The sequence below is a fragment of the Salvelinus alpinus genome, chromosome 6, assembly GCF_045679555.1.
Source record: "Salvelinus alpinus chromosome 6, SLU_Salpinus.1, whole genome shotgun sequence".
In the NCBI taxonomy this organism is placed as follows: domain Eukaryota; kingdom Metazoa; phylum Chordata; class Actinopteri; order Salmoniformes; family Salmonidae; genus Salvelinus; species Salvelinus alpinus.
In genome coordinates this window covers 39,027,701-39,054,484 of record NC_092091.1, presented here as the reverse complement: position 1 = coordinate 39,054,484, position 26,784 = coordinate 39,027,701, and the positions used below count along the sequence as shown (strand labels likewise).

The 26,784-nt window shown below is 41.0% G+C and overlaps 1 protein-coding gene across 1 annotated transcript in view; it reads right to left on the bottom strand.

Annotated features, from left to right (window-relative positions):
- LOC139578665 (myosin light chain kinase family member 4-like) overlaps positions 1 to 23,994 on the bottom strand; it is a 68,117-nt gene extending 44,123 nt beyond the window's left edge. The window contains exons 1-2 of the mRNA XM_071406586.1: positions 23,661 to 23,994; positions 8,815 to 9,109 (exon numbers count right to left, since the gene is read on the bottom strand). Coding sequence (XP_071262687.1) covers positions 8,815 to 9,109; positions 23,661 to 23,725 — 360 coding nt within the window. The 5' untranslated portion in view covers positions 23,726 to 23,994. The remainder of the gene's footprint in view (positions 1 to 8,814; positions 9,110 to 23,660) is intronic.
- Positions 23,995 to 26,784: the final 2,790 nt, after the last annotated feature.

The window sequence follows — 26,784 nt, the reverse complement described above, 5'->3', positions numbered from 1 at the left end:
ATAGCCTCCACTAGTGTTAGAAGTGAGGTATTACATCAGCCTGTGTGTGCTGTTCGGCCTGTTCAACATAGCGAACGTTCATGTAAACTTGTGAGATCAGGCAGCTTGCGAGGCTAGAATAGATCCTGCTACGTCCCAAATTGGTCCATATTCACTACTTTTGACCAGTACCGATAGGGTGCCATTTGGGATGCAAATCCTGCCTGGACTAGAGGAGCTGCTTATTTAAAGCAGCTGGGATCCTACGTAAAACAAGCTGGTGATACTGAAGGTTGTGTAAACATAGAGCTTAAAAAATAAAGAAAGAAGAGACGCACACTCTAGGAGCTCAGATGCAAAAAATGGTAGGTCCAACGTTTCGACAGACGAGCTGTCTTCATCAGGGTAAATGTAGCTGCCATTTTTCACCAACAGAGGGCAGTACAACACCACAGTAAGAAAGCACCTGTACCTTTACAGTACAGAATACATAAAGAAATAAATGCACACCAGTGGAGGCTGCTGAGGGGAGGACAGCTCAAAATAATGGCTGGAACAGAGAGAATGGAATAGCATCAAACACATGGAAATCATGTGTTTGATATATTTGATACCATTCCACCTATTCATCTCCAGCTATTACCACAAGCCCGTCCTCCCCAACTAAGGTGCCACCAACTTCCTGTGATGCACACATAAACAGACAAACACACACACACAAACAAACACATACATAACCACAGGCTTAAAACAAAGCTCTGAATAGGAGAGTGAACACACGGTTTAATGCTTGTCCTCAACAGGGCCACGTTTAGGCTGTATTGGTGGTGAGGTAAAGATAGGGGTAATAGTCCCAGTGGTTTTGGCAGAAATCCTTTGATTGGCCGTAGGTCCAGACAGACTACCAGGACGTGTATTCCGAGCATGCGCTGACCAACTGGCAACTGTCTTCACTGACATTTTCAACCTGTCTCTGACTGAGTCTGTAATACCAACATGCTTTAAGCAGACCAACATAGTCCCTGTGCCCAAGAACACTAAGGTAACCTGCCTAAATGACTACTGACATGTAGCACTCATGTCTGTAGCCATAAAGTGCTTTGAAAGGCTGGTAATGGCTCACATTCACACCATTATCCCAGAAACCCTAGACCCACTCTAAGTTGCATACCACCACAATAGAACCACAGATGATGCAATCTGTCTTGCACTCCTCACTGCCGATTCCAACCTGGACAAAGGAACACCTATGTGAGAATGCTATTTTTAATTGACTACATTCAGCGTTCAACACCATAGTGCCCTCAAAGCTCATCACTAAGCTAAGGACCCAGGGACTAAACAGAACCTTCTGCAACTGGATCCTGGACTTCCTGACGGGAAGTTGCCTTACAACCTGGAATTAAAATATATTTTGGGGGGTTTGTATCATTTGATTTACACACATGCCTACCACTTTGAAGATGCAAAATACTTTTTCTTGTGAAACAAACAATAAATAAGACAAAAAATCGGAATAGTTACGCACGCTCAAGTTTTTCATCGTTTTCCAGAACTTCTTGGGGTTAGATCCACAGAGAGAACTGCTCCTTAAAGTAACTAACTTTGGCCTTCCGGATAGCCTGATTGCATTTATTTCTCATTTGCCTGAACGAGAGCCAGTCAGCCTGAGTATGTGTGTGCCGAGCCTTTCGCCGAATGCAATTCTTGAGGTGGAGTAACTCTGCCAGATCACGGTCGAACCAGGAGCTGAACCTGTTTTTAATTCTCATTTTATTTATGGGGGTCTGTTTGTTAACAATACCACTGAAAATATTTGTAAAAATGTCCAAGCGTCTTCAACAGAGGAGATCAAGCTGATTCTATACCATTTTACAGAGGCCAGTTCATGTAGGAAGGCTTGCTCATTAAAGTTTTTTAGCAAGCGTCTATGACAAATCAGGACAGGTCGTTTCACTGAGCAGCCATTACGAACACAGGCGGTAAAACAGGGATCACTAAGGTCATTACAGAAAACACCAGACTGATATCTATCAGGATTATTTGTGAGGATAACATCAAGGACAGTAGCCTTTTCTGGGTGTTTGGAGTCATACCTTGTGGAATTGGTAATAATCTGAGAAAAATGTAGGGAGTCCCATTGCTTTAGGACTTGGTCAGGTGATTCAAGCATGTCCCAGTTTAGGTCACCTAGCAGTACAAATTCAGACATAGGGCCAGGAGAGACCTTAGGGAAGGTGCTGATGGAGGACGATAGCATCCGATAATAGTCAACAAAGAGCTATTTGAAGTTTAATGCTTAAAACCAGCAAATCAAATTGTTTGGGGACAGACTTGGTGGAGACAAACGAGCACTGAAGGTGATCCATGGTAAATATTGCCACTCCCACACCTTTGGAAGATCTGTCTTGCTGAAAAGGGTTATAACCAGAAACATTAGTATTCAAAACACTCTTCCTTAACCATGTCTCAGTAATGACCGACACATCTGGATTGGAGCTGCGAACCTACACTTTCAATTGATACATTTTAGGTAATAAGCTTCTAGTGTTAACATGCAGAAAACCCTGCTTTTACGAGAGCAGAAATCAGTAAAGCAGATATCAGAGCACAAGTCAGAATTGGGGCTAGCAACAGTAGATGGGCCAGGGTGTACATGCACATTTCCAGATATCATCAGCAGTAATACAATCAAGGCACGGCAGAGGACAGGGAGAGCTTAGCAGTGTTGATTTATGACATTTGAATGTGCATTAAATGGCAACAAGATCATATTGCAATTTCATCAGGTAACATGAATACAAAGCCGGCGAGAGGTGGTTAGAATAGGATGGGAGAACAAAAGTCTGTGTTTTTTAATAGAGAGTCAGAGTCCCGAGTGTGGGAACAAACATAGTCTGTCCCATGGTTGGGTAACAAAGAAAGTTCATAGTCAACAAAGCATGTAGGAGTCATGAAGCAAATAGAAAAATATCAAAATGCACAATAATTTTTTAAATATATAACAACTTGGGGCTAGCCATTGTAAGTTCAGAGTCACTCGCCCCAACAGTGTGTATGTGCTGGAGGCGAGCGAAAGCTCGGGAGAGAGGGGGGAGTGTGGTAGGGGTACCAGTACCAGACATGGGGAGACAGGCCAGGGCAGATGGTGAACAGATCACCAGGTGGAATCCAAGCAGCAGTGCAGCAGGCAACGGGAGTAGGTGTCACACCCTCTTGGGAGAAGCTTTTATTTCTGGAGGCAGATTTCTTGTAGAAAATGCCAGTGGATGGTCTCTGAACAGTGGAAGGGGGCTTCAAAGGCCTCTGGATTTTGGTGGAGCAGGCTCCGAGAGACTCCTGCCACTTGTTGGGCCCAAAGACCTCGACACCTCTCACTTCACACCTCAGTGCTAATTTAAGTTGTATATGGTCTGTCCTAGCAAGCCTGGCAGCCTTAAAATGATCTGACCCTATTTTTTTTATTTTTGTCTAAAATGACATACCCAAATCTAACTGCCTGTAGCTCAGGACCTGAAGCAAGGATATCTATATTATTGATACCATTTGAAAGGAAACACTTTGACATTTGTGGAAATTTGAAATTAATGTAGGATAATGTAAGAAATTAGATCTGGTGAAAGATAATACAAAGAAAAAAACTGTTTTTTTTCATCATCTTTGAAATGCAAGAGAAAGGCCATAATGTATTATTTCAGGTTAGGTACAAATTAGCAGTATATGTGCAAAGTTTTAGACTAATCAAATGAATCATTGCATTTATTTTCAAGTCTGCCCAAATGTGCCTAATTGGTTTATTGATACATTTTGAAGTTAATATGGGGGTGGTCACAATCCCGGATCCGGGAGCACCCTCATCAGTAAAAAAGCTGACTAGCATAGCCTAGCATAGCGCCACAAGTAAATACTAGCATCTAAATATCATGAAATCACAAGTCCAAGACACCAGATGAAAGATACACATCTTGTGAATCCAGCCATCATTTCTGATTTTTAAAATGTTTTACAGGGAAGACACAATATGTATTTCTATTAGCTAACCACGATAGCAAAAGACACAACTTTTTTTTCTCCACCATTTTTTTACTGCATAGGTAGCTATCACAAATTCGACCAAATAAAGATATAAATAGTCACTAACCAAGAAACAACTTCATCAGATGACAGTCTGATAACATTTATTGTATAGCATATGTTTTGTTCGACAAATGTGCATATTTCAGGTATAAATCATAGTTTTACATTGCAGCCACCATCACAACTCTCACCAAAGCAACTAGAATAACTACAGAGAGCAACGTGAATTACCTAAATACTCATCATAAAACATTTATGAAAAATACACAGCGTACAGCAAATGAAAGACAAAGATCTTGTGAATCCAGCCAATATTTCAGATTTTTTAAGTGTTTTACAGCGAAAACACAATTTAGCATTATATTAGCTTACTACAATAGCCAACCACACAGCAGCATTGATTCATGCACGTTAGCGATAGCGAATAAACCAGCAAAAGATATTACATTTTTCACTAACCTTCTCAAAACTTCATCAGATGACAGTCCTATAACATCATATTACACAATACATATATTGTTAGTTCGAAAATGTGCATATTTAGCGGCACAAATCGTGGTTATACAATGAGAATAGTAGCCAAGCTGCAAACAAAATGTCAGGAGAAATCTTGGGAGAGGCACCTAATCTAATCAATAACTAATCATAAACTTGACTAAAAAATACAGGTTGGACAGCAAATGAAAGATACATTAGTTCTTAATGCAACCGCTGTGTTAGATCTTTAAAATTAACGTTACTACGACATACAGCGTGCGTTAAAGCGAGACCGCACCGAAATTAATGGCGGAATAGTAGTTTAACATTTTTCAACAGAACAACGAATTAACATCATAAATAGTTCTTACTATTTGATGAGCTTCCATCAGAATCTTGTGCAAGTTGTCCTTTGTCCAGAAGAATCGTTACTCGGTTGTAGATTGTCGTCTTCAACTTTGGAATTAGCAGTAAACATTAGCCATGTGGCGAAGACGTGTCCAACTCACTATAACGCAGCACAAATGAAATACCGAAAATCGCAATATACTGATATAAACTGATATAACTCGGTTTAAAATAACTACATTATGATGTTTTTAACACCTATATCGAATAAAATCAGAGCCGGATATATCTAAAGCCTATAACGAGAGCTTTTCAGAATGCAATCCTGAGGTCTGTCTTGCGTCATGACGAACGTTGAAAAGACTGCACATCCGGTTCCAAGAGCTTTTATACGGCCTCAGAACTACCCAGACACTCCATTCCAATTATCACTACTTACTGACATCTAGGGGAAGGCGTATGCAGTGCATGTCGACCCATAGATTACATGCAAATTAATAAACTGACCCTGGAACAGAGTGCCCGATTTCAGATTTCTCACTTCCTGACAGGAAGTTTGCTGCAAAATGAGTTCTGTTTTACTCACAGATATAATTCAAACGGTTTTAGAAACTAGAGAGTGTTTTCTATCCAATAGTAATAATAATATGCATATTGTACGAGCAAGAATTGAGTACGAGGCAGTTTAATTTGGGAACAAATTTTTACAAAGTGGAAACAGCGCCCCCCTATTGAGAAAAGGTTAATAAATGTGCAATCTCCTCAAACAATAGCATGGTATTATTTCACAAATTTAAGCTTTCTGCCCATATAAGATATGTCTATGTCCTGGGAAGTTTTCTTGTTACTTACAACCTCATGCTATACACATTAGCCTACGTTAGCTCAACCATCCTGCGTGGGTGAGGGGGGGCACACCGATCCCGTATAGGTTAACTCAGCATTCAGACCCCATAAAGTAAAATATATAATGGTAATGTACTTAATTTTTCATTTTTTTTCATTTTTCTTCTTGGCTTTCAAAATAGCATCAGACCAAACACTATTTCACTCAGTTCCTAATATAACAGCAATAATCATAATAGGCAGCCGTAGCCTATATACGGTTGAAGTCGGAAGTTTACATACACCTTAGCCAAATACATTTAAACTCAGTTTTTCACAATTCCTGACATTTAATCCTAGAAAAAATTCCCTGTTTTAGGTCAGTTAGGATCACCACTTTATTTTAAGAATTTGAAATGTCAGAATAATAGTAGAGAAAATGATTTATTTCAGCTATTATTTTTTTCATCACATTCCCAGTGGGTCAGAAGTTTACATACACTCAATTAGTATTTGGTAGCATTGCCTTTAAACTGTTTAACTTGGGTCGAACGTTTCGGGTAGCCTTCCATAAGCTTCCCACAATAAGTTGGGTGAATTTTGGCCCATTCCTCCTGACAGAGCTGGTGTAACTGAGTCAGGTGTGTAGGCCTCCTTGCTTGCAAACGCTTTTCAGTTCTGCCCACACATTTTCTATAGGATTGAGGTCAGGGCTTTGTGATGGCCACTCCAGTACCTTGACTTTGTTGTCCTTAAGCCATTTTGCCACAACTTTGGAAGCATGCTTGGGGTCATTGTCCATTTGGAAGACCCATTTGCAACCAAGCTTTAACTTCCTGACTGATGTCTTGAGATGTTGCTTCAATATATCCACATAATTTTCCTACCTCATGATGCCATCTATTTTGTGAAGTGCACCAGTCCCTCCTGCAGCAAAGCAGCCCCACAACATGATGCTGCCGCCCCCGTGCTTCACGGTTGGGATGGTGTTCTTTGGCTTGCAAGCCTCACCCTTTTTCCTCCAATCATAACAATGGTCATTATGGCCAAACAGTTCTAATTTTGTTTCATCAGACCAGAGGACATTTCTCCAAAAAGTACGATCTTTGTCCCCATGTGCAGTTGCAAACCGTAGTCTGCCTTTTTTAATGGCGGTTTTGTAGCAGTGGCTTCTTCCTTGCTGAGTGGCCTTTCAGGTGATGTCAATATAGGACTCATTTTACTTTGTGGATAGATACTTTTGTACGCGTTTCCTCCAGCATCTTCACAAGGTCCTTTGCTGTTGTCCTGGGATTCATTTGCACTTTTTGCACCAAAGTACATTCATCTCTAGGAGACAGAACGCGTCTCCTTCCTGAGCGGTATGACGGCTGTGTGGTCCCATGGTGTTTATACTTGCGTACTATTGTTTGTGCAGATGAACGTGGTACCTTCAGGCGTTTGGAAATTGCTCCCAAGGATGAACCAGACTTGTGGAGGTCTACAATTTTTTTTCTGAGGTCTTGGCTGATTTCTTTAGATTTTCCCATGATGTCAAGCAAAGAGTCACTGAGTCTGAAGGTAGGTCTTGAAATACATCCACAGGTACACCTCCAATTGACTCAAATTATGTCAATTAGCCTATCAGAAGCTTCTGAAGTCATGACATAATTTTCTGGAATTTTCCAAGCTTTTTAAAGGCACAGTCAACTTAGTGTATGTAAACTTCTCTCCCACTGGAATTATGATACAGTGAATTATAAGTGAAATAATCTGTCTGTAAACAGTTGTTGTAAAAATGACTTGTGTCATGCACAAAGTAGATGTCCTAACCGACTTGCCAAAACTATAGTTTGTTAACAAGAAATTTGTGGAGTGGTTGAAAAATCAGTTTTAATGTCTCCAACCTAAGTGTATGTAAACTTCCAACTTCAACTGACTAGGCTATGGCTGTGAGTCAAAATGCAAGCTGAGTGCAATTCTCTGCTGGGTGTGGGAAATCAAGTGCACAATGTATTGTCTGACATCAGTTAAATGATCATTAGCCTATAGTGCCTAACTATTGCCTGTAGTGCCTCCTCAGTGGTGTAAAGTACTTAAGTGAAAATACTTTAAAGTACTACTTTTTTTGTGGTATCTGTACTTTACTATTTATATTTTTGACAACTTTTACCTTTACTTCACTACATTCCTAAAGAAAATGTTGTACTTTTTACTCCATACATTTTCCCTGACACCCAAAAGTACTCATTACATCTGAAATGCTTAGCAGGACAGGGAACTGGTCCAATTCACACACTTATCAAGAGAAAACCCCTGGTCATCCCTATCTGATCTGGCGGACTCATTCAATTATGTCAATTAGGTCTGAGTGTTGGAGTGTGCCACTGGCTATCTGTAAAATATACTTTTACTTTTGATACTTAAGTATATTTTATAAATTACATGTACTTTTGATACTAAAGTATATTTTTAACCAAATACTTTTTGACTTTTACTCAAGTAGGCTTTTAATGGGTGACTTTCACTTCAGTCATTTTCTATTAACGTAACTTTACTTTTACTCAAGTATTACAATTTTGTACTTTTCCCACCATTGCTCATACTGGCCCTCCAACACCACTTCCAGCAGCAGCTGGTCTTCCATCCAGGGACTGACCAGGACCAAAGCTGCTTAGCTTCAGAGGCAAGCCAGCAGTGGGATGCAGTGTGGTATGCTGCTGGGTATGAATCAGGGTTTGGGGTAGAGATGAGAGGATGAGGGGGTACAGGTGAGGAGATGAGGGGTACAGGTGCAGGTGAGGATTTGGTTGCAAGACTTACCTGTTGGAGAGGGATATAGGTGAGGATCGTGGGTGATAGCCTTACTTTTTACAGGACTGTTGGAGCTAGAAACACAAGCATTTCGCTGCACCTGCAATAACATCTGCAAATCTGTGTAGGCAACCAGTAAACTTTGATTTGATACAGGTGAGGAATGGCGTGAAGACCCTACCTGTCGAGAGTAAAGGATGGATAGGTATAGGTTAGAGGATGAGTATATAAGAGGGTTAGGATATGAATGAGGTTTGGGGGTACAGAGCAGAAGATGAGGAGTACAGGTAATGAGTGGTCGGGCGTAAGGCCTACCTGTTGTGGGTCTCCCTCCAGCTCCACATGCTTCAGCTCCCAGAAGCTCCTCATGGTCTCCACCTTCTCCAGGTGTCTGAAGAACGCCAGACGGCCCAGACGAAGGCTGTTGCTATGGTTACGGATCACCTTTAGCCGCTCCATCTTGTCCCCAGCAGGGGAGGAGTTGGAGCAGGGCTGGGACCATGGCACCCCCGACGTCTGGGTCTGATGGACTCTTCCATATTGCTTCCTGCTTCCTGAGGTCGACTCACTACTACAACCCTCAGAGCATGGATAAGGCTTCTTATCTGACCTACAACAGCAACGTCAAACAAACAAACAAAATGAGATCAGTTTGAAATAGAATCAAATATTGTACTATTTTATTGCTCCCGAGAGGGAATTCGTTTGTCTCATCTGATACTGAATTGCACATTTACAGGTCCTAATACAGTATCATTCAATCATCCATCAGTTTCCAGCTCTGTTGAAGCAGTCTATATCTGGAGATGATGGCAGTGCTTTGAAATACCGGTAGCTGTAAAGCTCTCCCTCACTAATCTTGCTAATCCTCCATGCCAGTGGGACAGTTTTACAATCTAACTCTGTTGAGTGATGATACGGAGGAGGCATCTATACTGATACACCCTCTGAATGGCACACATACAATTCATGTCTCAATTATGGATTTAACAAGTTACATCAACAAGGGATCATAGCTTTCAGCTGGAATCACCTGGTCAGTCTATGATCATAGTCAGGTGTTGCTAATGTTTTGTACACTCGTTGTACGTAACTGCGTAGCGGCAATGGTGTTCCCAGGCTTTACCATTACAAAGGTCATCTCAACAAGTGTATATAGCATGACAAGTCCTTTGGGGTGAGTTTCTAAAAAGCTTCGAAACACTAAGTAACATCATTTTTGTCCGCTGCCTATAATAGATGTAAGATGATCTTAGTGCTTTCAGGAAACCCAATTTTGTCTGGTTTTGATGATTTGGGAACTTGACTGTTCCAAACAACTACTTCAAATTATTCTTAATAGTTCCTGAACTGTATGAGTCTGTGAGACACTTATATCACCAGATCAGCAAGTGGTCAGCAGGCTCAGGTTAGTATTGTGCTGACCCTAATCATACTGCACTGGTGTGGATGTTATCTTATTACACTGTCCTTTCCAGCGGGGCTCCAGCAACTACAGGGATTCGTGACCAAGTCAGAACAGTGCAGCTTGACTCGGCTCATTAGTGTTCATAAAGGATTTTACAGACGTCATCGAGGGCCAGTGGTCTGCGGGTTCAGGTTAGCACAAGTCCTGCTGCCTCCGTCCCATCCCAAACCTCCCCCTCAAGGTCCTATTTCTTCTTCCTCAGAATCAAGGGACTATTTCTCAGTGTTGGATTTCAAGACAATCTCAGTCAGCAGTGTTGAAACCACACAGCCTGTCAGGAGCACACCTGTTCTTCCTGCCTATTTCTGTCCTGTTCCACACACGGTTTATTCTTCAACATTTAAAAGCAACTTCTACATTATATAAGAAGCCAGAGGCCTGGATACTATTCCTGCAAGGTTTCTTATAGATTCTGCTGAGCAAATTGCCTCTTGTATTATGCATATCGTTAATCTCTCTCTTGAACAAGGCTTCTTTCCCAGGGACTTGAAACACACAGAAGTTATGCCTCTGTATTAGAAGGGGATAGAGTCTGACCCTGGGAATTATAGGCCTCTATCTATCCTCAGTATAACATCAAAGATCCTGGAGAGATTTGTACATTAGAAAATGTATGAATTACTGTATGTCAACAAACAAAGTCTAACGTATGATTTTCAGTCAGGTTTTAGTAAAACATACTCCACTGATTCATGTCTACTTTACTTGACTGACTACAAGATCCTTGGTGTCCATGTCACCAACAAAATATCATGGTCCAAACACACCAAGAAGAGGGCACAACAACACCTATTCCCCCTCAGGAGACTGAAAAGATTTGGCATGGGACCTCAGATCATCAAAAAGTTATACAGCTGCACCATCGAGAGCATCCTGACTGGTTGCATCGCCGACCTGGTATGGCAACTACTCGACCTCCGACTGCAGGCACGACAGAGGGTAGTGCGTATGGCCCAGTACATCACTAGGGCCAAGCTTCCTGCCATCCAGGACCTCTATACCAAGCGGTGTCATGGGAAGGCCTTAAAAATTGCCAACGACTCCAGCCACCCTAGCCATAGACTGTTCTCTCTGCTTCCGCATGACAAGCGGTAACGGAACACCAAGTTTAGGTTTTATCCCCAAGACATAACACTTCTGAACAGCTAATCAAATGGCTACCCAGACTATTTGCATTACCCCCCCACCCCCATTTTACACTGCTGCTACTCTCTGTTTATTATCTATGCATAGTCACTTTACCTCTACCTACATGTACATGTTACCTCAATTACCTCGACTAACCTGTGCCCCCCCACATTGACTCTCTACCGGTACCCCCTGTATATAGCCTACACTTATGTTATTTTATTGTTGCTCTTTAATTATTTGTTATTTGTTATTTATTTATTTTTTACTTCAGTTTATTTTAGTAAATACTCTCTTAACACTTATTTTTCTTAAAACAGCATTGCTGATTATGGGCTTGTAAGTAAGCATTTCGGGCGAATATGACAAATAACATTTGATTTGATTTGATTTGATTCATCTGGAAAGAGATTGATGAGATTCATCTCTGTGGAATGGTACTGCTTGACCTACAAAAGGCCTTTGATACAGTTAACCACTGTAGTCCTATTTATAAAGTAGGGAGCAAGTAGTAGAGGTTAATGGTTCACTGTGTCAGGCAAAACCAATGAGTTGTGACATTCCGCTGCGGAGGGACCTTGGGCCTCTACTGTTTTTACTGTAGATTAACAATATGAAAGATGGTTGTTCTTGCCGTCTTTTCCTTTATGCGGATGACCTTACACTTCTGGTGTCTCACAAAAGTAAAACTATGTTGGAGAGAATACTTAGCAAAGAGCTTACTAACATTAGCAAATGGATTGGAGATAATAAGCTATCTCTACACTTAGGTAAATCTGAGGGAATTGTTTTTGCATCCAGACCTAAATTGAATAGGTCCTCTGAAATCAGAGTAGAGTTAGGGTTGAGGTGCTGACTACTAAAACCTCTGATAGTTACCTGGCATGCATCCTTGATGGAAACTTGGGAGGTGTGAGCATGGCCACTAAAGTGCTAGGGAAGGTTAATGCCAGGACAAAATGTTGGTCTAGAAAGTCCAAGCTGCTTGATAAGTACTCCATGAACGTGCTAGCCACTGACCCCATTCAATGACATTTTGACTACGCTAGTACTTCTATCTAAGCTTATGAAAGGGAAGCTCCAGATCGCCCAGAATAAGCTGACCAGGGTAGTATTAAAGGTGAGTTCACATACCTACATAGGCAGGAGCAGCTTTCAGGAACTCAACTGGCTGCCTGTTGAGGCTAGGGTGTCCCAGATTAGACTGGGTTTGGTTTACAGGAGTATTTATGGTTCTGCGCCCAGATATCTAAGTGATTACTTTCCCTGTGTTAGGAATGCACACATTCACAGCACCAGATCAGGTGTTGCTAATGTGTGCTTATACAGGTTCAGGTATAACGCTGGGAAAGGTAATTTATTGGATACTGGAGCCTCAGAGTGGAATGAGTTGCCTCTTCCCATAAAAATGACGTCCTCTCTGGGCAGCTTTAAAAAATTAAGTAAAAAACTGTCTTCTGTGCCCATATGAATGACCCCTATGATGTAACTGCAATGATGAGATAGATGTTCTTCTTTGTTTTTTGTTTTATTATCTCGCTGTCATACTGTGTTCAACCGTGTTCGATCTTACCTAGCCATCTTGCTTCAAGAGGACCACAATGGAAATAAGTCCCAGACTTTATTGTGTGTTATCCTCAATGATTTTACTCATGTGTTCCTGGGTCGCTCGTCTTTTCAGTTCGCTGCAGCTAGCGACTGGAACGAGCTGCAACAAACACTCAAACTGGACAGTTTTATCACAATCTCTTCATTCAGACTCAATCATGGACACTCTTACTAACAGTTGTGGCTGCTTTGCTTGATGTATTGTTGTCTCTACCTTCTTGCCCTTTGTGCTGTGGTCTGTGCCCAACAATGTTTGTGTCCTGTTTTGTGTTGCTACCATGTTGCTGTCATGTTGTGTTGCTACCATGCTGTGTTGTCATGTGCTGCTGCCATGCTATGTTGTTTTCTTTATGTAGTGTTGTGTTGTCTCTCTTGTCGTGGTGTGTTTTGTCCTATATTTTATTTTTAATCCCAGCCCCCGTCCCCGCAGGAGGCCTTTTGCCTTTTGGTAGGCCGTCATTGTAAGTAAGAATTTGTTTTTAACTGACTTGCCTAGTTAAATAAAATAAAATAAAAAGTCATGTATGGCTTTCTTAAGTTTTATGTGTGCTTGTTTATTTTTTTTAAATGGTCGAATTAGTGAACTAAACCAAAAAAGTAAGAGACAGGGGGGTTTTCCAAAATAGGGGAGGGTTGTCAAACTTCTTTTATTTTTGCTTTGGGGAGGGTTGTGTTGTTTGTTATTGGGCACGGGAAAGGGTTGTACGTTTTTTCACTAGTTTACATTCGCTCTTTTGCAAGTTTTACTAGATCATTTCTTCCATCCTAGCCAAATTTCCTCATCTGCTTGCATGCGCCTCCCCTATATCAAGGTGTTTTGGTACGTCCCTTATGTACTACGCTTTTTCGCTCTGTCACTTTTACTATACCACAGGTCAATATAGTTTACCAGTCTAACTGTCTATCCTGCCCTCCATCTACCATTCATAGTGAAAATAGTGGTAGGTGGATCGTTTGTCCAGATCAGCAATAGGCTAACTAGCAATCATACCACACATAAAAAAAGCATTCAATGCTACAATTTTCAACATGAATCCACAAGATTGGGACAAGCTGAGAGAGCGGAGAGTGCGGGTGCATCTCATGAAAGAACAGTGAAGACATGAGACACGCAGCTCAAAAAGCTCCCCTAATGATCTTGCTTACGGACAATATAATTTTCAAATTATCCTACTTAGACTAGCCTATAACACCACAATGTAATGAATAATTGCATTATTGTTTCAAGTGAGTATAAAATTCTACTCTAGGCTTCAGTGAAAATGTCATTTGAATAACGGTGCAAAAGCCCTGTGATTTGAATGTTTCAACCATTTGCATTAGTTGTGCTAATTTTATTCTCAACAGTTTATAAAGTCAAGAAAGGCACAGAAGATACTGAGATGTGCTGTCTGCTGCACATCATCATTCTTCCAAGTGGTCCTATAATAATGTGGCCACATATACTACAAGACCAAAAGTATGTGGACACCTGCTCGTTGAACATCTCATTCCACAATCATGGGCATTAATATGGAGTTGGTCTCCCTTTTGCTGCTATAACAGCCTCCACTCTTCTGGGAAGGTTTTTCCACTAGAAGTTGGAACATTGCTGCAGGGACTTTCTTCCATTCAGCCACAAGAGCATTAGTGAGGTTGGGCACTAATGTTAGGCGATTAGGCTTGGCTTGCAGTCAATGTTCCAATTCATCCAAAAAGTGAATTAGGTTGAGGTCAGGGCTCTGTGCAGGCCAGTAAAGTTCTTCCACACCGATCTTGCTTTGTGCAAGGGGGCATTGTCATGCTGAAACAGGAAAGGGCCTTCCCCAAACTGTTGCTACAGAGTTGGAAGCACAGCATCGTCTAGAATGTATGTATTGTATGATGTACCGTTAAGATTTCCCTTCACTGGAACTAAGGGGCCTAGCCAGAGCCATGAAAAACATACCCATACTATTTTTCCTCCTCCACTAAACTTTACAGTTGGCACTATGCATTGAGGCAGGTAGCGTTCTCCGGAGGCAAAATAAATGCACACCTATTTAGGCGAGGTGCTGGCTAGCGGAGTAGAACACTTAAAAAATAAAGGAGAGCCACACACTCTAGGAGCTCAGATGCAAAAATATTTATGTACAACGTTTCGACAGACAAGCTGTCTTCATCAGGGTAGATTTGTTTAGGTAGCGATCTCCCAGCTTCTGCCAAATCCAGATTCGTCCGTCGGACTGCCAGATGGTGAAGCGTGATTCATCACTCCAGAGAACGTGGTTCCCCTGCTCCACAGTCAAATCGTGGCGAGCTTTATACCACTCCAGCCAATAATTTTAAGATCCCTTGAAGTATAACTAAAAATAATATTTAAAAAAATATTTGATGAAACCTTAGTGCTATTAACCCATACAAACGCATTGAATAACAGATTCAATACTTGGAACAACAGATAGCTCCCCCCAAAAAATCTAAAGGAAGTTTGTTCTGAAGTGTATTTCCTATATCTGAGAGATACAAGAAAGATTAGGAAGCATTTGATATCTTTTTTTACATTTATTTCACACCCTTATTTTTGGCTCTAAACAGTGTCCATATAATGTACTTCCATTCATTTCTTTCAACTAGTACCAGGGGAACTTCAGACAAGTCTTGTGAGGCCTATGGATAGGGAGCCACTTAGGACGCAGACCAGAACAGACCGCAGAGAACCTCAGGGACCTTAGTGTTTCTCAAGGGGGCTTTGGGTCACCCCAGGGGGGAGGTGACTGGGGGTCACCTGCTTTAAAGAGGGTTATTTTGGGGCATCAGAGGGGCAAAGTGGCGGCAGGTCAAAGGTTGTCGACAGAGGTTAAAGGGGTTAAAGGAAGGCATGCTATCACCAGAAATGGAAAACTCCATTGGTAAAAGACAGTTTGTTATAAAGTAGTCTGGGAGAATGTGGGATAGCAACAAAGTGCTAAATATAGGATTGACATACAGAGAAGAAAAATGTGAGACAATGCTGTATGCGTTTCATAATGTGTGTATGCGTGGTAAATGTTTGTGTGTGTGTGAGCGAGAAAGAGAGCGCGCTAGACAGAGAACAAGAGAAAGAGTCTAAAGACTTTGAAGGGGTATATGAAGCTCTGTGCATAGCTTAACGATGCACTTCGGGATCTTAAGCACAAGAAATAGGTATCTGTATTTGTAAACTCAGCAAAAAAAGAAACATCCCTTTTTCAGGGCCCTGTCTTTCAAAGACAATTCGTAAAAATTGTTTCCCATGCTTGCTCAATTAACCTTAAACAATTAATGAACATGCACCTGTGGAACGGAGCTTACAGACGGTAGGCAATTAAGGTCACAGTTATGAAAACTTAGGACACTAAAGAGGCCTTTCTACTGACTCTGAAAAACACCAAAGGAAAGATGCCCAGGTTCCCTGCTCATCTGTGTGAACATACCTTAGGCATGCTGCAAGAAGGCATGAGGACTGCAGATGTGGCCATGGTAATAAATTGCAATGTCCGCACTGTGAGACGCCTAAGACAGCGCTACAGGGAGACAGGACAGACAGCTGATCGTCCTCGCAGTGGCAGACCACCTGTAACAACACCTGCACAGGATCAGGACATCCGAACATCACACCATCACACAGGTACAGGAAGGTAACAACAACTGCCCGAGTTACACCAGGAATGCACAATCCCTCCATCAGTGCTCAGACTGTCCGCAATAGGCTGAGAGAGGCTGGACTGAGGGCCTGTAGGCCTGGTCCTCACCAGACATTACTGGCAACAACGGGCTATGGGCACAAACCCACCGTCGCTGGACCAGACAGGACTGGCAAAAAGTGCTCTTCACTGACGAGTCACGGTTTTGTCTCAACAGGGGTGATGGTCGGATTTGTGTTTATCGTCGAAGGAATGAGCGTTACACCAAGGCCTATACTCTGGAGCGGGATCGATTTGGAGGTGGAGGGTCAGTCATGGTCTGGAGTGGTGTGTCACAGCATCATCGGACTGAGCGTGTTGTCATTGCAGGCAATCTCAATGCTGTGCGTTACAGGGAAGACATCCTCCTCCCTCATGTGGTACCCTTCCTGCAGACTCATCCTGACATGACCCTCCAGCATGACAATGCCACCAGCCATACTGCTCGTTCTGTGTGTGATTTCCTGCAAGACAGGAATGTCAGTGTTCTGCCATTGCCAGTGAAGAGCCCGGACCTCAATCCCATTGAGCACGTCTGGGACCTGTTGGATCGGAGGGTGAGGGCTAGGGCCATTCCCCCCATTAATGTCCGGGAACTTGCAGGTGCCTTGGTGGAAGAGTGGGGTAACATCTCACAGCAAGAACTGGCAAATATGGTGCAGTCCATGAGGAGGAGATGCACTGCAGTACTTAATGCAGCTGGTGGCCACACTTTTGATTTTGACCCCCCCCAGCTCCCAGGCTTTTAGCCCAGAGACGAATTTGTAGATCTGACTGGCAACTCCCAGGCTTTTAGCCCAGAGACTAACGTGTAGATCTGACTGGCAACTCCCAGGCTTTTAGCCCAGAGACTAACGTGTAGATCTGATTAGCAGCTCCCAGGCTTTTAGCCCAGAGACTAACGTGTAGATCTGATTAGCAGCTCCCAGGCTTTTAGCCCAAAGACTAACGTGTAGATCTCCAAATACCCCCGGACTAATTGACGACACTATCCAAACATGAACACAGTTTACCAGAAAGATCCCAAAGGAGGCCAAGTAGATTGTGTTTGTCCCTTGTCCCCTCTCTGTAGAGGCCCTCAAAGAGAGGATGTGTGATTGCGTGACGTTATCTCTCTAACTGACACTGTGACAGAGTCCACTTCACTAATTAATAGTAGGTTAATGCCAAATAAATTTAATATAATATGTGAGCCATCAGCAAGTTTATTTTCTCAATTCAAGCCAACAACATTCCTCCACACACACACGCACACACACACACGCACACACACACACACACACACACACACACACACACACACACACACACACACACACACACACACACACACACACACACACACACACACACACACACACACAGAGATCAGAGTATCACAGTATCATCACCATTACTTTTACTGAAAGGCTGGACTGGAGGTGTATACGATTACAACACCTAAATGCTCCATAACCTAACCCCACGTCTATAGGCCTGCATGTATGCGGCAAACAAACATGAAGGCACATGAAACCATCTGAAACCATCTTCAAAGAGTATCATAAATAATACCACAGCAAGCCCCCCCCCCCCCCCCATTTTGTGAACTAACACTTGCACTTGACTCTTTCTTACCTTGCTGATAGCTAAGTCTCTTTCTTCTCTTTCTATCTATCTCTTCTATCTCGCTCACACACACACACACACACACACACAAACACAAAAACACACACAAACACACTCGTTCCTCAGCCTTCACACCGGCGACAGCCAAGCAACCTTGCAGAAAAGTGTAACTGTACCCTTCTCCTCCCAACCAATGTACTTTTCCATTCCACAGCAGAGAACAAAGCAGAGAGTGTCCTTATTTTAGTATGCAGCAGATGGACTCACATTCGGCATTACCAAAAATAATCATGATGGAATCTCACATTCAGATCTCCCTGCTGTGAATTTCTGCATGTGTACCTCATCTCTCTGTGCAGCCATGTGAAACTGTAGCAGTTGTAGGTGTTGATGTTGCAGTCTGGATTATACTGTAAGTGTTATAGCACTCATTTGCTCCATTATTATTTGCAGTACAAGTAATTATATTGATAAAGTAAAAAAGTGAGGTATATTGAACTATAAGAAGTGGAGAAGTAGACAATATAGCATCTGCTATCATTGCATTTCAAAGGTTCAATTCAGTATGGGTTCAGTACTGGCAGTTCAATAATTATTTGCTTCAAATATTCAATGATTTGTGTTGTCATGTAATCTTAAAGGGGAATTCCCTAAAATGTATATATGCTAATAACCCATATTCTCTTTGATATGGACAACAAGGGGTTGTAGTAAATTAATAAATATGTCGTGAGAGCGAAAAAATAACCATCCTTTAAAAAGATACGAAGTTATGAAGTGTCTTTCCTGTCAGCGTGGCCTGCTGACTACCTTCAGAGGACAGTGTTACAAACAGCAGAGCCTTCCTGATTGGTTTTTCTTTATGAGTTGTAAATGTAAATGATATAACAAGACTTCACATGCATGCAAATCATGTTTTTGGGTTCATAACAAGGTTAATATTCCTCACTAAGGGCTATACTGTATGCCAATAGTTTTAAAAATCTATTACATGTTCCATGGGGCACCATTAAATCTACAATAGCTAAACTGTGAATGTTCCTGTGCAGGGTTTATTGTTAGCTATCACCTTGCAGGGGATGAAACCAACACCGTAGGGAAAGAGGTCCCAGCTAGCACATTTGGTTCCTTTGAAGTTGTGGGAATGCATGTTTTTGGTTTCACTTTGGTTGTAGGGACGAAGCCATGCATTTGCTGACTGGTAAAACTGAAAGAAAATATCCCGCACATTCATCCTATTTCCCAAGTAAAAATAGCTTTTGAATGACCAAAACGTTATAATATTTTTATGCTATTAAAATGTTCAGAAATTAAGAAATTGTACCTTTTCTCTCATCTCTAACTATCAGGAAGCCCGAGTGGACGGGGGAGCTTAAATTCGTGAGCTCACCTTGACTGATAGCTCTTTGAAATGCCCTTGTGGTCGTTGCCAGGTAACAAGGTAAACAATGGCCACATGTAATTGAAGACAAGGCAAACAATGGGTGGCATGTCACTCCGAGCCTAAATAGTATGCCTCAACACATTTTCTCCTCAAAATAATCTCATGGTCGACAGAACTGATCATGGACTGTTGGATATCAGGCAAAAAGTAGCAATACACAACTGCGTATCTATTGTTTTGTAACTCATTACAGAATACAGTTCAGTGATACCTTGCTTCATAAGAATTAGTAACGCCTGAGTCACCTTAAACTTAGACATAAGGGAATGTACATGAAAACAGTATACAATTAGTGTACTGAACAATATATTGGTGCCTCTGCCTTCATTAACATTATAAATGACAATTTGTTCAGAATTGTATCCATTGATCAGATATGTATTTGATCATTTACAATTGGCCAGCATAGCTGAAATATTGATCAACCTTAACACTAATGATAAATAAAGTTGAGAAATAATGGTGAGACATAATTTGACATAAAAATATTAATAGAGGCATTAAGCCTAATATAGGTACCCGGCCGCCCTACAGTATGCAGGACCCATTGATTTGTATAATTTGTAACACTCATCTCCCATCCGAATGCTTGGGGGGAAATAACTATACAAAGTAACAAAATGTGACATCAAGTATCATATCACGTAAAAGTGAATTGCTTAGGTTTTATGAGATGCAACCAACTACAGAGATTGATGGGGAGAGGAGAGGGAAAGGAGGGGGACCCATGTACCCTGCTTCAATCAAGCAGGCTTCAGTCACCCACTTGGCTTCAGTCACCCACTTGGCTTCAGTCACCCCCAAGATTGAAGTGGGAGACAAATCCAACTATGGCCTCCTCCTTATCAGGCCTCTCACACTAGGCAGCAGGGGTGACATGCACCCCCAAAATATGAGGGAGTACAAAGTATGTGAGGATGGCTGGGGGGTGGTCCGGAAGGGGACTAGGCCCCCTACTGGAAGTTGGAGGATTTGGCATTTTTCAAAGTAGGGGGTTACCTGTTGAACATGGCATGTGTGTATTATAACTCAGGCTGATCTGAAATCCCGCAGATGCACCCTTGGACTGATTCATGTAAATGCCAGAAGTTATTTTTCGATAATGGATTTTATTGTAACTCCGGCCTTTCAAACCAACATGGACATTCTGGTTAAACGGAATCTTGGCTAAAGAAGTCTATTAAGGACTCTGATGTGTATCTGATTGGTTATAATGTTTTTAGATGATAGAGTTGACAGAGGAGGGGGTGTCGCCATATACATAAAGAGCTATTTAAATGTGTTGGTATCCATCACAAACTCTGTCCCTAAGCAATTTGAATGTCTAGTCCTAAATGTGGGACTTGGTAAAAATGGCAATCTGAAGCTAGTGGGAATTTATCGCCCTCCCTCTGCCTCCATACTGTATGAGTTCTTAGAAAATAAAATTGTGTGACCTGCTGTCTAACTATGCTCAATCTGATTTACTGATAGTAGGTGATCTTAATCTAGATTGGTTGATGCCAGCATTTGATGGGCTGAAAGATATTTGTACCTAGCTAAATCTAACTCAGCTGATAACTAAACTAACTCAGCCCAACTTTAAACTCCCTGGAAATCTACTCTGTTAGATATTATCCTAATTAATGCCCCTCATAAATGTACAGCCAATGGGATATTTGCCAATGACTTTAGAGACCATTGTTCCGTTGCCTGTGTAAGAGATGTTAAACTACCAACATTTTGCTCACGCATTATTACAAAGATACATTTTGGTAATTTTAATTAGCTTTTTTTTTTGTCTGAGCTGAGGTTGAGTGACTGGGGGTTTGTGTCAACTATCACTGACCTTGGATCAGGCTCTTAATTGTTTTATTTCCCTGTTTAACACTTTTGCAGATAAACATGTGCCGTACAAAAAATGAAGGGTAAAAGACTGATGTAATCCATGAATTGTCTGAGAAAGTACAGCAAAGAAATGTAGCTTTGGCTAAGGCTAGATGGACTGATTCTATGTCTGAATGGCAGTCCTTCAGACATTTTAGAAATAGATGTCTATCCCTGGTTAAAAAGTAAATCAACAAATTTCTTGAGTTGTGTATCAGAGAGTGGTGGTAATCCAGCCAACGTCTGGAAAGTGGTCAAATATTTGAATCAAAACTCCAACCCCTCATTGCCCCAGCAGGTTTTGACAGCCTGTGGTCCCATTCTAGACAAAATGGGACATTTGTAATGCTTTTAATAGCCATTTTGCTTCGGCTGGCCACCTATGTATTTTCATTTCAACCCTTTGATGTCTATGATTATGAAGAGCTTTGTTAAAGATTGATGTAAAATAAAAAGCATAGGGGCTGATACACATGATCCCTTCTTACTGCAGCTCTCTTCCCCACTTAGTACAGAACCACTGACCTATATTTTTAACTTGACAATTGTTTCTGGTGTTATCCCTAAGATCTGGAAAGCAGCACATGCCTTCCCCCTACATAAAGGAGGAAATCCTTCTGACATAGATAGCTACTGTCCAATTTCCAAATGATCTTGTCTTTCCAAAGTTTTAGAATCTCAGACTAACTCTCAGTTAAGAATGTGCACCAATCCGGTTTTAGACCAGGACGTAGTACAGTTTCAGCTGCTACGCTTGTTTTAGATTATGTATTACATTGCTTGGATCATAACAATCATTGTGCTGCCTTATTTATAGACCTTTCCAAGGCCTTCGATACCATTGACCATCACATTCTTATCCAGAGGTTGACTGATATAGGCCTGCATCAGGCTTCTTCTAAGTGGTTGGAAAAGTATCTGTCAGACAGGCTATTTGAAGGTAATTAAATAGCATTCTGAGAACATTCTCTAAATGTTGTGAAAAATTTCCTATGGTTATTATTGAAGCTTTTCTTCACACTCAAAATGTGTTTATTTAGAATTACACTGATATCTTATTTGGGGTAAACTTCTTTGAACTCTAAGCACAGTAGGACACATGGACATTCATTTAGGCATTAATCATGGACACCACTTATTTTGACACAGTGAGATTTGAACCTATGCTCTTCTGTTCTCTAGCCCAGGAATTAGTCCACTGCACCGCCAGGATGGAGACTAGCATGCATGTTTTTTTATGCATACAAAGCTGTTCATTTTAGCACACCTGAACATACTTAACAAGATAGAGGCTAGGGATAGTTTTGTTGATACTGAGAACGGAATATATATGTTTTTAAATAACATTCTAAGAAACGTTTCATGAACGTTACTAAAGTTTTCTTGTATTTTTTATGGTAAATGTTCTTCATTTTCTTAGAACGGAATGTATATGTTTTTAAATAACATTCTCGGAACGTTTTCTGAGCGTTTTCTTGTGATTTTTATGGAAAATTCAAGAACGGAATTGAAAGCTATTTGATGTTAATATGTAGAATTCCATTTTTTTTTTACATTTCCAAAATATTGCCAAGAATTGCCATAATAGACAACCGTATATTCTCTGGACGTTTTGAGAACATCGCTTAAGTTACACAATTTTTGAGCACATTTCCAGAATGTAGTAAAAATATTACCATAAATAGAACTACATCGGAACTTGTGGAATGTTCTGTGGAAGTACTGAAACTCCCACAGAAGAACGTTGTTTCTTAACATTCACGGAATAATTTGAGAACATTACTTAAAATAGAACCATGAGGAAACATGTAGGAAACGTTATGCAGTAGAACCATGAGGAAACCTGTATGAAATGTTATCCTTAAGTACTGGAAATCCCACAATACTTTTCTTAACTATTTTAGAAACTTCCCAATGTCAAACCAATTTAAATTAAATGTATCCATGTTTCAACTTTTAAGAAACATTCTGTTAACGTTAAATGTGTTGAGAATGTTCCGAAGACAAGCAACTATCCTGCACCATTCCCAGAAAGTTGTGGGAAGGTTGTATGCAAAATAACCATAGGACAACCATGCTCTTACCAAGCTCTAAGAAACACGGATTTCAGAACGTTATTTGCTAGCTGGGGTGTTAACGTTCATTGCATTGTTATTGTGCATGCATGGGATTGCACAGAACCTCTGTAGAATAACAGAGACCAACACAGATACAACAAACGCTAACAAGAGGTTAAACCTAAAGGGCTCTAATCTATTTTCATACCAGAATGCAAATGTATAAAAATTATTGAATTATTGTTTTGCATTATCAAAGTCTTATCTTTCCATTTATCACAGCTCATTTGTAAAAGCAAACTGGATTGAGTGACACTCACCCCTGGTATTTCGGAACATCAGTAATGCCCAAAATTTTCTTCTCCTTCCCTCCCATATCTCTCATCGATGCAGTTCCTCTTTCTCTTCTGTCCACTGTTTCTGTCCCTCTCTCCTGTGATGAGCAGCGGGCACAGTAAGATAAACTTCCCAGCTCAGTTGAGCACTGGAGTGACGGGTCTGGTAATAGAAGAGTCTGTTCTGTCCTGTGTGTGTGTTTAGTAAGACAACTCAGTGTACAGGGCTGGAGTTAGTGTGATCTGTAGTGGCCCTGAAGGGATAAGAATCAATACTATGGAGGGGGTGAGGAGGAATATAGAGGGATGATGGGGTTGGGGGGTGAGTAGGAGGGGTACAGAGGAGAGGAGGGGCAGGAGAGGTATATAGAGAGAATAGGGGTTAAGAGGGGGAGGAGGGGTACAGAAGCAGGAGGTGGAGAAGGAGTGGTATAGTAGGAGTGGGGGGGCAGAAGGCATACAAACTAGAGGAGGGTCTATATATCTGCACCCCTCCAGGACCACAAGAACAGATGGGAGTGAGGAAGTGTTCCAGGGAATGTGGCTTGTTATAATGGAACGCCTGGAATGCTGTAGCGCCATGTGTCTCCCAATGGGGGAGAGGGGGACAAGGCGGGGGAGGGAGAAAGAGGGAGAGAGGGACAGGGGAGAGGGAGAGAGGGACAGGGAGAGAGGGGGGGAGACAGGGACAGAGGTGTACGGGAGAATGAGGAGAGAAGAGCGGAGACAGGTGTAAGGGAAATAAGGGTAAGAAAGGGCTGACAACTGGGACTTTGGGTGGTTTAAAGAAGGGACAGAGGATGGGGGTTTAAAGGCATGAACACAGGGTTAAAGGGAGGAACAACAGAAAGGTGTTCAAAATAGAATAGAAGAATATACTGTAGGTCATTGTTTATGGGTGCAGGATGGCTGGCCATAAAGACCCATAAGGTTTAACAGTCGGTTAACCATAAGGCTATGAGTGGGAAGGCCCTCTCCACCTGGACTCAGTATATTTAGGACTTTTATGGTCCAGCTGAACAACTCGTAACCCACAAGGGTCACTGGCACTCACTGCTCTAATCCCCCAAGTCTGTTCTTCTTTATGGGTTGTTCCACAAAAACAGTTTCTACAAGAGATTCTATTGGATACATGCAGGTAGGTTCTTACCTGTTTTGTTCTGTTTGCTCTAATTGATACCGTTCGGTTCTTAAAACGGTAAATGGTTTCCGTTGCAAAACATAATGAATACACCCCTGTTGACGCTGAGAATGGAATGAATATGTTTTTAAATAACATTCTTAGAACGTTTCCTGAACGTTACTAAAGTTCTTGTGGTTTTTATGGAACTTTTTCTCCATGTTCTGAGAACGGAATTGAGAACTAATTGATGTTAATGTGTAGAATTCTTGTTTTTTTTACATTCCCAGAATATTGCCAATACATTACATAAAGGAGAACTGTATAGTCTCTAAACGTTCTGAGAACATTGCTTAAGTCACACATTTTTCCTTTTTTTTTTACGTTCCCAGAATAAAAATATGTAAAATAGGACATTAAATAGAACCACATGGGATCTTGTGTGGAATGTTCTGTGGAAGTATTGAAATTCCCACAGAAGACTATTGTTTCTTAAGGTTCTCTGAACAATTTGAGAACATGACTTGAAATAGAACCATGAGAAAACCTGTAGGAAACATTATGCTGAAGTACCCACATAAGAACGTTGTTTCTTAACGTTCTCTGAACTATTTGAGAACCCTCCCAATGTCAAATCAGTTGGAGTACGATGCTAGAGCATTACCAAAACATTTATTACATTGAACCATGTTTCAACTTTTAGGAAACGTTTTGTTAAAGTAATGAAATTCCAAGAAATACCAAGATCTAAAAAACATATAGTTCTTGGAACATTTTGTACTAGCTGGATTGCTAAAGTGCCCTGTCCCTCCATCAACCCTGTGTCACTTCTTTGAATATTTGAACTCACTTAACCCCAACATTTCTCCAAGTTTTCACAATCATTGTAAAGCCATGGTTATTTGGTTTCTTTGACAAAGTCATTTCTGAAGATGATTATTTATTTAATGTGATTAGTGATTCATTTACGTCTGTCCCTCATTTTAAGGTTAACCTTTTAACGTGAGCTGAACTCTTTTTCATATGGAAAAAGTATTCCTTTTCAAATATTCTTTCAGAAGAAACTTTGAACATCTAATAGTCAAATCATAGCGTAAAAGCAGGTGAGCTGGTTCTACTATTTTAGGAAATGTTCTGGTGTTTTGTGGTAGAAAACTGAGCCAGTCGAGGATAACACGTCAACCGTGTTACCCATAGATAGACAGGCTAGAAATGTTGTAACAACGTTAAAAAAATGTTTTGTGAAGATTAAATTCAATTGCCACTCCCTGTTGCACACAACAAGCATCCATTCCTCCTGTCACAAGGGGATTTAAATCGTCGACCCTATTATGGTCAACCCTGTTACTTTATTTATATATTTTATATAATAGGCACTTACTATAGTCTTTTTTTAATTTAACCTCTTGAGATGGGAAAACATGATTTTTATGAAGTTGAACATGTGCTTTTACAGGTGCCCTTTGAACAACAGTATCAAGTTTGAATGACTTAGTATCTCATTTAAACGACTTAGTAAACAAATAAAGATTCAAAAACACTTTGGAATTTGACGTTTGGAGAAATGTGGATAAACGTCAGAATCTGAAGTCAAATTGGTAAAACCGTGAGATAACCATGGTCCACTTACATGCTGTGGCATTCAATAGCAGCCCTATCAAAAAACGATCAATGAATAATCATATCAATGGATGGAGTCAGTGGCTATGGCTCCAGCAACGGTCTGAGAAGCATAACTGCATAACAAATGAGGCCTAATTAGACAAAATAACAAGTAAGTTGTTCAAACGACTTAGTATCTCGTTCGAATGATTTATCTCTTTTGAATGACTTAGTAGTTCAAATGAGATACTAAGTCGTTCAAACAAAATACCAAGTATTTGCCTTGGGCTTCAGGGTATGCTCTTGATGATAGAATGTTAAAATGAGGTGAAATCAAATGTTTTACCAAGTTACACTTATGAAATGGCACGTGCTAGTGAAACGACC